Source organism: Eurosta solidaginis, chromosome 4, assembly GCF_040869045.1.
Source record: "Eurosta solidaginis isolate ZX-2024a chromosome 4, ASM4086904v1, whole genome shotgun sequence".
Taxonomy (NCBI): Eukaryota; Metazoa; Arthropoda; class Insecta; order Diptera; family Tephritidae; genus Eurosta; species Eurosta solidaginis.
Window position 1 is genome coordinate 139,050,472 of NC_090322.1, and position 14,630 is coordinate 139,065,101.

The 14,630-nt window shown below is 33.5% G+C and overlaps 1 protein-coding gene across 10 annotated transcripts in view; it reads left to right on the forward strand.

Annotated features, from left to right (window-relative positions):
• LOC137250388 (protein no-on-transient A-like) overlaps positions 1-14,630 on the forward strand; it is a 95,069-nt gene that overhangs the window by 37,953 nt on the left and 42,486 nt on the right. For 2 of the 10 annotated variants that reach the window (XM_067783079.1, XM_067783080.1), the window contains exon 5: positions 7,128-8,324. The exons of the other annotated variants lie outside the window; for them this stretch is intronic. In XM_067783079.1, the coding sequence (XP_067639180.1) occupies positions 7,128-7,244 (117 nt within the window). In that variant the 3' untranslated portion in view covers positions 7,245-8,324. Of the gene's footprint in view, positions 1-7,127; positions 8,325-14,630 lie in introns of those variants that run through there. 10 annotated transcript variants of the gene reach the window in all.

Here is a 14,630-nt window from a genome sequence, read left to right on the forward strand (position 1 = left end):
TATTGAAATTTAGTAAACTAATTTTATGCATAGCAATTTCAGAGGTGTATTCAAAGTTTGTCGCTTAGCAGTCCATATAAAATTTAAGCGTAAACGTATATAGATGTGAAAAAAACAGCTATTCAGCAATGCAAAATGGTCTGAATTAAACTACTTTAGTAGTACTTCACAATAACACATACTTCACAACTAATTAGTCACGCCTCAGCCTGCGCTGCTTTTATACTCTCAGTTTCCTCATTCACCCATTTCTCCTAAGGTCTAGCAATTTCACGAACTTCATGCTTGGTTACCAGCCATCTACATGTATATTTGTAGTTTGTAGCCATATGCGTTTGTATATGTGAGTACTACTTCGGCTGATGGTATCTCTCCGTTGCCTTGTATGTATATGTGTACATCATGATTGATTTGTTTACGTACATACGAGTGCTGCTATCGGCTTGGGGATGCTAATATTCGTCACGATATATTTTTTGCAGATGCAGTTCTTCACCTTTTGGAATATTTCATGTTCCCAGTAGCGCAATAAAAAAAGAAATGCATCTTTTTATGAGAAATACTGATAATAATATGCATTTGCAGCTACCAATATAAAAAACAGAAAAACAATCAAATCGCTGCTTCGACCGGCTTTCAAAGCAATAGACAAAATACTTTTGCGAAGCAAGAATCTGTGGCCTAGCTGTTTTCTCGTTGTAGTAAAAAATATCACTTTCTGTTTTGACGAGCTGTTTAGTAAATATATCGCACACTAACTACAAAAGAGTCACAACTTAAAAAATTTAAATATTCAGGAGAAGAAAAACGGTTTATGTGAAAAAGTCTGTAATGTTATACTGAAATACAGTTTTACAAAGAAGGAGACCTTCATTATAAAATGAATTGACGAAATTTTGTTGTAATTATTTGTTTACGGACAAAATATATAGCAATTTTGAATTATGACTATTTATGAAAATTATATATGACAAAATATTTCATCAAAAAAGGCACATTTCACAATAATACAAGAAAATTTACTTACTCTACGTATAAAGAGACACAATTTTAACTAATACACAACAAAGTTGAAACTTTTTTGCAACAAGATAGTCAGAATTTAAAATAATACGCTTTATGCGTAAAAAAAAACAGTTCACTTGTTCTTAAGCACATTGACAACTAAAAATAGTACTCATTAGTTGATACAGCGCAAGCGATGCAATCAAATAAAGGTAATTTTCCAGTTAAAGAAGAAAATAATGACAAAGAATTTTAAGGGCAGTTAGAGATGTGTACTATGAATTGGTTTATGGAAAAAAACCGATTTTGAAAAATTTCAAGTTATTGACTCTTTTGTAGTTAGTGTGCGATATAATGATAAGAATACCTTTCTGAAAAATTAAATATGTCTACCTAGCCTGGAAATTTGTGCACACATGATATCATGCAGAGCAGAGCCACTGTTTCACGTATTCGTAATAGGTATTATACTCGCATATGTTCTGCGACGAATTTCGTTATAGGGGTTGGTTGGAAAATATGTATATGAAGTACATAATTGTTTTTATGTGAATAAATGAAGAAGCAGCATTCATATGTTTTTGCATGTCATACAATATATTGCAAGTGTAGACAATGGAGTGAGTGAGTTTTCAAGTTAATAATGGTAGCTTTTTAAGTACAATGCTGCTTATCTCTTAAAAATTAACGATTGGACTGTTTTGTTTTTAAAAATTAAATTATTTTATCTCTTTTATTACATAAACGTTAAAAGTCTGAATCGTTTTTACAGAAACGATTGATTTTTTTGGTAAATCAACGATACGATGCATCTTTGGCAAGGTAATTCCGCTACGAAAACCAATTGCTGTACATAAATACTAATCTAGTACGTTTTTGGCCTTCAATAGCTTTACTGAAGCTCAGTAAAAATCAATAATATTATTTATAATGTCTTTGAACAATTCTAATTCATAAAATGTTGGAGGGAAGTCAAATATCACTGGTTTACAGCCAAAATGCACCAGAAACGCCATTATAAAATTCCTATGTAAAATCACCCCCTGATTCCAAAAATCAAGGTTATTTTTAATTCCATGGTAACGTTTTTGAGATATTTACGAATTACCGTTTTTTCAAAAAAAAAAAAATGGGTCCACTTAATCATATATATGTATCTCAACGAATTCAGCAATTCCAAAACGGTATGAAGCTTTCAAAAGGTAATACAATTTGCTATAAACTGTGCATTCAACACTTTTTGCTAGGCCTGCAGATTCAAAGATAACGAACAATTATTACGGACTTTTTCAATTTTTTTCGTAAAAATTTAAAAAAATTTGTACTTTGCGAGGAAGGATCTTTTTATTTTTTTTGCAGATTTTTTTCTCTCTAAGCTCTGTTTTATTACCAAAAAAACAAACAAAAAGCTTTCATTCAACAAAATCGATGAACTAATGCAAAACTTATAAGCATTCAAATAAATATATCCATATAGTAAAACTTAGTACCCTACAAATAATAACATATGTACATATGATTCTGTCTTAACTCTATGATCTTATTTTATAGTTGAAAAAGTTATGTGTCTTGTTTTGACGCTTATTTAGATTAGGATCGGTTTCTCTTATGAAAAACCAAAAGTAGTCAGCCGTCATAGCGACATCCCAGAATCCTTGATACCGACTCTCAATCATTTTCATTTTCTGGTGAAACCTTTCGCCATGCTCGTCACTTTCGTCGCCAAGAATTTGCGGGAAAAAATTTAAATGGGAGTGTAGAAAATGAATTTTTAAAGACATATTTACTCCTGAAAGAAAATAAAAAAGTATATTTGATAAATACATAAGGGACACATTAGTATATAATTTTCTTAGGCTGGATTTATCTTTCAATTCAGAACAAATTTTTTGTTTACATTTTTCTCGTTCTTGTTTGTTCGGAACTGGACCATGAATTCAGATTTAGGCTATATATTCTCATGTAAATTTAAAAATTTTCATACAAATTTTTTGTTTATCGGGCAGATAGGTTTTAAAGTTAACTGCCTAAAAAAGAAGTAACCACCTTTTCAAACGAATCCCACGCTGCTGCCTCCACTGATGACAATAGATCTTTGAAATGGTTATTGGTCATCGTTTTCCTTATTTTTGGTCCCACAAAAATTCCTTCTATTTTTGCTTCTGAAATCTGGAAAGATTGTCTTCAAATGATGAAAAGCTTCGCCTTCTTTGTCCAAAGCCTTGACAAAGTTTTTGATAAGGCCGAGCTTGATGTGGAGCGGAGGTAGGATTATTTTTTCCTTCTTTATAAGAGGGGAGTATTTTATGTTATCCACCCCAACTTGAAACTCGATTCGTTCTGCCGAATCATTTATGATGTAGTGGTCTTGACGAGCTCGGCTATCCCATTTGCATAGAAAGCAACAGTACTTTGTGTATCCACTTTGTAGACCACATATCATTCCAACGACTTTAAGATCGGCACATATTTTCCAATCATGTTCTTCGTATTTAATTAATTTAAGCAATTTTTGCATTATCTCATACGTTTCCTTCGTATTTACTGCATGCGCGATCGGGATAGATGGCTTTTGCTTGCCAATATGCAATAATACGGCCTTTAAACTTAATTTATTGCCGTCTCTGAACAATCGCCACTCTTTTGAATCATATGGTTCACCAAATTGTTTGAATATACCAACAATATCTTTGCAGTAACAGACACTGTCCTACTTCGTACAGTACTTGAAAAATTGTTACCTTAACATCGGATGAAACAAATTTAAATTGTTGCATACGAGAGGCGTGTAGTTCGGCCTTTTCCTTTGACAATTCCAAATCCCTTATCCAATCATTGAATTGTGCTTGTGACAAAGAGTTTCTTTCGTTTTCCGTTTAAAATCCAGTACAACATGATGCCGCGTAATCAGATACTGCTATTGACAATGAAACTGGAGCCAGAACTAAAGTTAAATTTGATTCTGGCAATGTAGCTTCCGTTGAATTTAGTTCTGGTAATGACAATGTATATACGCTCTCATAGGTTACTTTTCTTGTCTTTCCAACCCCAAGTACTTTTGTAGTACAAATATAGCAGTCCGTTGATTGACAAGTTGGTTCCCTCCACTTCATTGGTGTAATAAATTTCATATGTCGCCTAAATATATAGTTTCAGAAATTAGTCAGCTATGCATTAAAAGGGAGCAAATTCCTAATTTTTACAACGCATCTTTTTGTTCCGGTTTCCGAAAAAATCAATTAGACTCGACATGTGGCGCACACACTAATCGGTGTCCATTATCATTGTTTTTAGGCTCAATTCCAAAATACTTATAGTATGTAACTTTCAAGGGATTTGAAAACACACGTCGCATTCTTTTAACGATAAATTGACCGCAGATGAAACAGAACATATCTGGACCATTTGTACACTCAAACTCTCGCGACCTTTTTTCATATTATATTTTTAAGTAAATAGCGGGTTATAAACTGCAATTGTAAACTGAACAATATCCGGCGAGCCTTGCAGATATTATGAAGGAATAATGCGCATATGCTATTATTTATACTTAAATCAAGTAAAAATTCAAGTCTACCTAAAAAAAAAAGGTTCCCTAGTTCAGTCCAGAAAATACTACATGCCTTAAAAATATGCTATTGCTTGAAATGTACCTGGGTTTGGGAAAACGACACTAACAGTTTTTTGTATCTAATATCCCTTCGAAAGTCTACACTGAAAAAAAAATACGGGTCAATTCAACCGAAATTTCTGTCAATTTTTATCCATCGCAACAACAAGATGTTGAATCAACTGCGCACAAATCGTTGATTCGTAATTGACCGTTTTAGTAGTCAAATGAACAAAAAAAGTCGTTGCAACAGCTTTGTACGAAAGTACCTATGTTGCCATATACATACATACGTAAATATGTGAATACATAAATACGCATGCTTGCTACATATATATACATATCTACGCACTTCTAAAAAAAATGTAAGGCGCGATAACTTTCGAAGAGATCTAGGGCCGAGCTTCTCTTCCAATTTGCGTCGTGCTCTTGATTTTCCCTACAAATTGGCCGCGCGGGACCTACATGTTTTATGCAGACTTCGAAAGGCATCTGCAAGGCAAATGAGTTTTCACTGAGAGCTTTTCATGGCAGAAGTACACTCGGAGCGCTTGCCAAACACTGCCGAGGGGCGACCCCGCTTAGAAAAATTTTCTTCTAATTAAAATACCTTATTTCTAAAATTTTGATGTTGTTTTGCCCGGGGTGCGAACCCAGAGCATACGGTGTGGCAGGCGGAGTACCCTATCATCACACCACGGTGGCACTTACTAACCGAACTTCAATTGGGCGCACATCAAATATGCTGACAAACATTAAACTTTATACACTTTATTATTTTGTTTCGAACAAAACTTTTAGTATAAATATTTGGCGTAAAATTTTAAAGAGTACTTGTAAGTTATAGAAAAGTAAAGAATCAAATCGCAGGAAGGTAATTCACCACTGGATTAACTTTACATGTAATTCGGCAAGTTTAATTTTCGTAACACTTTTTAAGTTGAAACGATTCCAAAACAACTCAAGTTTTTATGTTGTCGGAAACATCAACATTAAAAAAGGATGTTTTTTATTATCTTATTAGAATCGTTCGGGTGAGTGAAAATTCGTAAAAACTTGAACAAAATTTTACTAATTTTGTAAAAACCCTGTTCGTTCAAACAAAACTTTTGCAACAAGGTGACGCAATTTTGCATTTTGCTTGGAGGAGATGTTGCAAAATTGTACCCGAGATATGTGTCCCGGTATCTCATAATTTTTTGCACAGCAAATTCAAAAAAGGGGTTTTCGCTTTGTATTGATAACTGAAAAACTAGTTTCTTGTTGTTCTCCCATTTTGTGTGTTTTTTCGATTTGGTGGTTTTCTTGATTTGGGGGTTTTTTTTTTTTTAACAAGTGGCACCATCGTCATAAGTACAAAGTAGAGAGCGCAGTAAGCGTAAAATTTTCTTTGAAATTTGCTCATGTATTGACTGTTGATCGCTGTTGAAATGACCAGTGAGATCAGTTGTGTTAACAAAAAAATCAGTTAGATTGATTAGGGATCTGTCAATTTTACAGAATTTGGTTAACTTAAGTGCGACAATTTCTCTTCTGTTGAAATGACTAAACTAATTTGTTCGCTTGATAAAGAACTAGGTCGAACTAACCGTAATTCGATCAATTTCACCGAATCTCCGTCAAGTCAAGAACAACAGAACAAATTTGTTGATTTTACTAGAACCATTTCTTTCAGTGTACCTGCTAACTAACTGTTCTACGAATACTAACTTATGTATGTACCAGTAGGGTACTTAAGTATTAAATGGATATATTTACTTGATTTTGTTGAATGAAAGCTTTTTTTGTATTAAAACAGCTTAGAGAGAGAAAAAAAATCTGCAAAAAAATAAAAAGTTTTCGAGAACCCTCCTTGCAAAGTACAAATTTTTTTATATTTTGACAAAAAAAATTGAAAAAATCCGTAATCATTGTTCGTTATCTTTGAATCTGCAGGGCCCGACAGTTTATAGCAAATTTTATTACCTTTTCAAAGCTTCAAACCGTTTTGGAATTGCTCAATTCGTTCTTGATATATATGATTAAGTGGACCCACAAAACAACGGTAATTCGTAAATATCTCCAAAACGTTACCATAGAATTAAAAATAAGCTTGATATTCGGAATCAGGAGGTGATTTTACATAGGACTTTCATGATGGCGTCTCTGGTGCAGCAAAAAAGTTGGAATTTGTGATCCAGTGTATTTATTTTAGATATCTATAATCGAAAGTTTTATACATAAATATGCTTTTAAAAGAGTTAAGAAGTTTTTAAGCCATTGCATTTCAATCATGTTTCCTGTAACTGAGGGTTGAACTTAAATATTACTCTCAATGGTTATATGTAAATAAATACCGTGTACGTTATATGTCTGCACCTTGGGGCATAATTGTTTAAGAATGGTGTTAAGGGACTGTTTAATTTCTTCGTATACATATTTTTTTTATAAAAAAAAAAAAAAAAACAAAAAACAAAATCAGCTTATATAACATTTGCATATGAAACTCTTTATTACATTCATTTGCGAATAGGATCCGTTTTCATTTGAATTCGGTGGCGGTAACCAAAACCAAGGTGGCAATCAACGTGGTGGCAATAACAACGCAAATAATAATAATAATCCATGGGAACGAAGAAGACGTTTCTGAGATTCAGTGTCACCTCAAATGAATGAGCGTGAGAAAATGTTCGCTGGATCGTTCTAGAAATTAATTAAGTGTGAACAGATCGAACAATTCCATATACTACACTCTACTACATACCCTCCTACACCGAATCACAGTGACGTATGCTGTTGTTGGAACATATAATGAACAAACTAAAATATAAAAAACCATACCTTTATCAAGGACCAATTTAAATTGATCATCTAAACAAAAAAAAAAAAAAAAAAGATATGATATTATCAAAGAAGAAAAATTGAGAACTTCAGCCAAGCAACCACTTGCTTAATAATAATATTTACTATAATTAATGTACTGAATTTAAGAACATACATACATCATTTTAAAGCAGGGTAACTGTTCAGAATATTATTTGACACATTTTAAATGTATATCAATTATTGCTTATTATGCGAAAATGGGAATTCAGCAGTAACATGACGCGAACTTAAACGTTTATTGAAGAAACCAAGAAAATATCCCCGCCCAAGTAGTTGAGCACCTAAGGAAGTTCTAATTCCTTTACATATTATGACAAATGCACGCTAATGCTCCTACTGCCGCGATGGTAATGGGAAATACACAACAAACATAGTTACACAAGTTTAAAAAATATTTAAATTAAATCAGAAAGAAAGCTTCTTTTTATTAGCTTGTAAGATATATCCATTCGTCAATATAATATGTATTTTAATCAATTAAATACGTGCAACATTTTAAATATACGAATATGACTATTCACTTTTCTGATAAATATGAAGCAAATTATTGAGGCACAACAAATTAATTTAATTTTCTTGTCAGATATTTCTCTGGCAACGCAACAACAAACAAGTTTTGTTGGCCTCTCGATCCATATTGAGTGTATTTCTTGTATTACATAATTTATTTAAAAAAAATAATACTTGACATTGGCTAAAAATTACATAATCAAGAAGCCGTTTGTAAACTATGCAATTTTTCTCTAATATCAATAACAAGAAGTTTTTTTAGTTTAAATAATAATATATTATATAAACATACATGTTCGTTCAACTATATGTAATTAAATGAGATACTATCATATATTTTTGTTTTGAAATGATCTTTGATTTAAAACTTGAAGACTTAGGTTATAAAGAGACGAGCTTGCCAAACATTTAAAAATAGTAACCGCTATCGCCAATTCATATAAATAAATTGTCATAAATTGACGCGCAACAAAGGGTATTTTTTTTTGATTTTTCGGCCCACAGCCGAAAAAGAGGTTGTGAAAAAAAATTTTTTTTTTGTTTTTTCATTAAAATAAACTATAAAATGTATGCAACAAAATAATTGCTGCAATCAGAACTGCCACGGGGCTAAGGGTAAATATCCATAAGCACTATAATGAGATCCGGCACCTGCCAACACAGCCGTTTCATCGAGACAAGCATAAGGAGGCCCCACACAGAATGGGTAAACGAATTTGCCAGGACGCTCCCGGCAAACCTTTTAATCAATGTACAATCAGCCCAATTCTAAATATTCCCTCGGAATTTTGTTCTCGCGATTTTTGTTATTCCCGCGGAAAAATTCCTCCCAATTTTCTCCTAGGGAGAACAATAATTTGGGAATAGGAATTTCGAAGTCAGCTGTTTTGTCGATTGAAATTTCCAATTTCTGGATGGCTGCATCAAATATACTAAGAGATCCTCCGTTGCTTATGATATACTTTTCCAAATAAAATAAAGAATATTGTGGTAGAATGTACATGGTTTAGCACAAATTTGTACAAATAAGTGTCCTTTAACTATTTGATACATTCCTTTTAATTTAACAAGTGAAAAATCTAAGAAATGGCAGAGAAATCTCCCTCTCACTGACATTCATAATACAGTGTACTCTCTCTTAAACGGACACCTAAGAGACTGCCAAATTTGTCCGCTTATGAGAGGTGTCTGCTTATGAGAAAAGTATTATTGATGAATGTTTAAACAGTTTTATTTCCAAAACAAGAATATTAATACATACAAATAAGACTGAGTTAAGATGTTCATAAAGCTTTGTTCATAAATTAAAGAATAAAGTTTTGTGTAGAAAATATTCAAAATAATTGTCCTGAAAGTTATGTTGTGACGTTTTTTTTGAACCTTTCCAGCCAGCCGGATGATGCACTAAAATCTTCGCAATTGAGTCTCACTGCAATTTCTTTAGCTTTGCTCCTTATATGTGCTTGACAGAGGAATTCTCTTATTTCGAGCCTTCACAAACCATTCGTAGCACAATTTATCAATATTAAGGACTTTGGGCTTCAGCAGACTCCTTTTCTCTCCGGGTTGACGTCATTGTCCCACAAACTTAAAATTTGATCTTTGTTTTTGATAATGCTAGCAGCCTGCGTTTTGCTGATGTTACATTTCTTTGCCAACTCTCGTACACTTAGTTTTTCTTTCTTATGAATTTCAATGACATTAACTTTGTCTTTAATACTCAACACTACTTAGGCATTGCTATTCACGTACGTACACACACACAAGAAGATACTAACTACGTGTATGCAATAGGTACATACATTTTTGTTTTTTACTGTATTGAAAAAGGTTCTTCTAATTAGGGGATTCCCCTACATCCATGCACGGATTAGTGAATTAAGCAACAGCTGTACGAATATGGTAAAGAGTAAATGAAAAAAAGTGTTGTAAGCTGTCCGGTTATGGGGAATTAAAAAGCCCTTTGGGGTAAAAAGCAAGTGTCCGCGTCCTGTTATGGGAAGGTTGTCCGCTCAAAAGAAAAACACTTAAAAAATGCTTAAGACGTTTTTTGGTACTGAAAAAATTGTCCGTTTATGAGAGGTGTCCGCTTAAGAGAGGTGTCCGTTATGAGAGAGTACAATGTACCTACTTTTCTCGCATAAGAGGTTTCCGCTTTTTCGAACATTGTTCAGAATAGGAGGAAAGGTAGAAGTGAAAAAACTCAAGGAATTTTTATTTAGAATACGAGGAATGGGAGAAGGGAAAAAACTCGCACAGAATTTTTGTTTAGAACTGGGCTGAATATGAAAGCACACCACCAGGAAGACACGAGTCACCCTGGCCCAACTTCGTTCTGGATACTGTAACAGGTTAAACTCTTACTGGTCCAGAATCAATACATAATGCATTTCCTGCATGCGATGTGTCTTTAACATGACACCAACCGTATTTTCACCAATAAGCCTCTAACACCAATATCTATAGTCCGCCCTTCTTGAAACTGCCAGTTTCCTTGGACTCCCGTTAGAGGACTTTGATCACCATTTTGTGAGTGGTCGTGCCCATTGAATGGGGCACTGTTGACAACACAACATAAAATGTATGCAAATAACCGCTTTCGTGAATTTTTTTGTTTTTATTCATAAATCGAAAACATTTTATGGCTTTACGTCTCTAGCTGTTGCGACTCGATAATTTCCCATTAATTGAGATAATGTTGAAAAATGGTATATAGACCTTCGTTATGCAGTTGATCACTACTTCTTTGGTTGGAATATATGAACCTGTTGTAAGGAACGTTAGTATTTTGAAATAGACTTCGTACGATTTGTTTTACGCTGTTTTGTACTTCTTCTTCATTCGAAAAAAAGCAAAATGTATTTGAGAAATGGACGAATTAATTTAATGCCCCTATTACCGTTTACAACTCAACTTTGTTGCGTTGTAATTAAAACAACTCAACTTTAAGACAACTCAACTCCTGTTTGGTATTACGAGTTAAAACTTATTTCAGTTGAAGTTGAATTGAGTTGCCAACTTCAGAAAGTGATGATTTGACAGATAACTGAACAGCTGATCAATTTGTGGCGGAAATTTAAGCATTTGCAAAAGTGATTTTGTTAAAAATAGGATTCCCAGGAGTAGTAATTAGTATCAATGGGACTCATGTTCGCATTATTTTACCTATTTTGGCTGCATCCGAACTGCGGCCAGCCTCGTCCAACTTCGGAATGTCGCTCCATAGAGTCAAAAAATTATTCAATGTAATCCTTCGTTTAAACGTTGTTTTTTCCATACAAAATTGTTGTTTATTGTTTGATTAAAAAAGGTTTAACTACCGGCTTTCAATTTTTTGTTTTTATTAGGTAACGTTTTATGTTTATCAAAGGTGGTACTAAAAGACGTGCTTCGATCTCCGTTTTTAGGATTCGAAAGCGGAAATTAAAAATTTTATTTCTGTCGAAAGATATTGCCCGCGATTTGTAAAAATAACCCTGGGTGAATCCAACGCCTTTCTGCATTAGTGTGTACAAAAAATCTGGCAAAATACAACAAAATTTGAACCGAAATGATATGACAGAAATAAAATTTTAAATTTTTGTTTTCGGATTTTTAAATCTGAGGTCGAAACGTGTCTTTTGATACCAACTTTGAAAATGTTTGTTAAAAATTAGGTGGTGAACCATCTTCTAAAACTTAACATTTTTTCAAAACAACTGCAAAATTGTATGAGACAACTGCTAGTAATCAGTTGTAAGATTTTGAAGTCTTTGACAACTACACCAACACAAGGTTGTAAACGGTAATGCCACAAAAAGTTGTTAGACTAGACAAATCAACAGACATTTTTTTTTTACAGGTTGAGTTGTAATCCGTAATACCAAAATTGCGAAATTTCAACCCAATAAGAGTTGAGTTGTAAACGGTAATAGGGGCATAAGAAAACGGCGTATGTATTTTAGAAAATAGAAAATATATTTTTTTTTAAAAAGGGTAAATGTATTTCATAAACGTGCACATGTATTTAAAAAGTAGACAAATGGATTTGAAAAGGGGCAAATGTAATTCAGAAAAATATTTATTAATGTTTTTGTAATCTTTCCCGAAATAATATGCCCATTTCTAAAATACATTTGTTATTTTCTCAAATAAAATTGGAGTAGTGGATCGTACATATCGACTATCTAGACTGCCGTTTCGAAAACGCTATATTTCAGAACTTGTTTTAAAAGCGCTTTATTTCAGAATTCGGTCAAAAAACGCCCTATTTCAGAATTGGTTTCAAAGTGTATACTATTTTAAAGAATAAAGTTTTGTCCATCCAAAACAGTTAAAATGTTTAAAATCGGTTGAGAACTACACAAGTTACAGTGATATTATTCTGCAAAGGGTCAATTCAAATTAAGACCACAATGGGCCGAGGAAAGATTCTTAATCGTTTTGATAGAATTTTACATTTTTTCAAATTTTCTTTTCATTAAAATTTTAATAACTCAGTTTTTTAGCATAATATATAAAAAGAAATGATTACTGATAATTAATTTCCAGTTTTGATATATAATTGCTCAAATTTCAATACAAAATTAGTACATACCGATAGCACCAAACGTGACGAAATCCCTCGCAGTTGAAAAACTCGCAGTTTAAGGAAGCAAATTCCCAAGGGAAACTCGCGTGACTGTTGCTCATCTTGATCCTGTCACAGGTTTAACTGTCCAAAATCCGTTAGAGGAAATCGATGACAATTTGTGAGTGGTCGTACCTATTGGATGGGGCGAAGCACTGCTACACCAACAACAAGCACCAAAGCACAATTTTTTTTTTACTGTTAAAAATGGCATTGAATGATATTTTATGGTTCTTGTTGATGTCGATAGACACTCGCCGAAGGTTTTGAGGGCCCGACCATCTCGGGAACGGTTAATATGAACATATTAAACCTAGTCCACCCCGCCCCCCATCCCAACTTATGGTTAATTATAAAAGTGTTGAAACAAAACTCAACGGAGGTATGGGGGGTTTAACACTGAACACATTCAGTCTATGTGAGGTCTTTAATGACCGCCCAGTTCAACCAATAGGGGGTTGGCAACCATTCGATTCAACCTACAAATTTAAGGTAGTAGGTAGATACTTTTTAATTCCGAATATCCAATCTCAAGTTTTTGCAATGTCTAAGCGGTTGGTGCATTCCATAGCACTGAAATTTCGTTTTTTGAAAGGTAACTGCACACTTGGATTGGAGAAGCTATATTTTGAGCTGGCAACACCTGAATCAGTTTGGTATTTTAGTCGCCTCTTACCACATGCATACCTGCCCCGGGTATATTCTAAGCCCCCTAACACGCTGGGGTGTCCGTCTGTCTTGTCTATCGTGTTTGAACGCAAACTAGTGAAATCCGGTGAGCGGGTATATTTGAGCGTCCTATAAATCATTTGTCTGAACCGACCGGCTCGGTCCACTAGAGCATATATGTATTCCCCATACAAGCGATTTTTCGGATAAAAGAGGTTTCGTCTTGTATATTCTTTCTTTTGCTGTTGTTGTTGTTGTTGTTGTTGTTGTTGTTGTTGTTGTTGTTGTTGTTGTTGTTGTTGTTGTTGTTGTTGTTGTTGTTGTTGTTGTTGTTGTTGTTGTTGTTGTTGTTGTTGTTGTTGTTGTTGTTGTTGTTGTTGTTGTTGTAGCAATGCTTTCTCATTTTATTAGCTGAGATTCTCAGGATGCTTACACATGTGGTATAGATCGTGTCTAATAACGATGTCAAGATCGGGTATATGTATAATATACATATATCCCATACAACCGGTTGTTCAGATAGAGGTTTTATGTCATTTCAACAGCTTGAAGATCGGATATATATTTATTACATATACCCGATACAACCCATTGTTCAGGTAAGAGGTTTTCCGCTAATTTCTCATTTCAAAAGCTAGATGTTGAGAATTTCACAAGATGCCAGCATATACGGCATGCATTGTTTGAAAAAACCGACAAGACAATTTGTGTATGTAACATATGTGACCCGGTCTATGAAAAGGTGGCTTATGATTTAAAAAAAAAGAAAACACTGTTAATAGCTGGTTCTCGCAATTTCTTTTTTGAGTCATAAGCCAACATTTCATAGACCGGGTCACATATCGTCCGTACAAAGGCACGAATGTGCCATTTTTGTTTAAACGAAATATTATATATGTCAAATTTTGCGAAGCCAAAACATCAAGTGTGTATTTTTTTTTTTTTTAATTAAAAAGTCGTTTTTCAACTTAGTGGTTTACTAAAGTAAACCTTCCAATAGTGGTTGAAAAATACAAACGCGTTTTTCTCAACACATCAAATATGCACATTCGTGCCTTTGGCATTGGACCGACGATATGTATATCTCATACAACTGATTGTTCAGATTTTGTGAGTTTTTAAAAGTGTCTTTAGATTATAGGATTTTAAACAAAATCGGTAACTTTAATTGAACAAACAAACAAAAATTCAAACGATTAGCGTTAGCTCTGCTGGAAATAAAAAAAAAAAAAGTAAAACAACTATTCAACTACAGTTGGTGGTGGCCATATAAATAGAGACCGTTTATTTATAGACAGTATTCAAAACTGCTTATATGTTTTACTGTTTGTTAATTTTCAATTAAAATATAAACTCCGATTT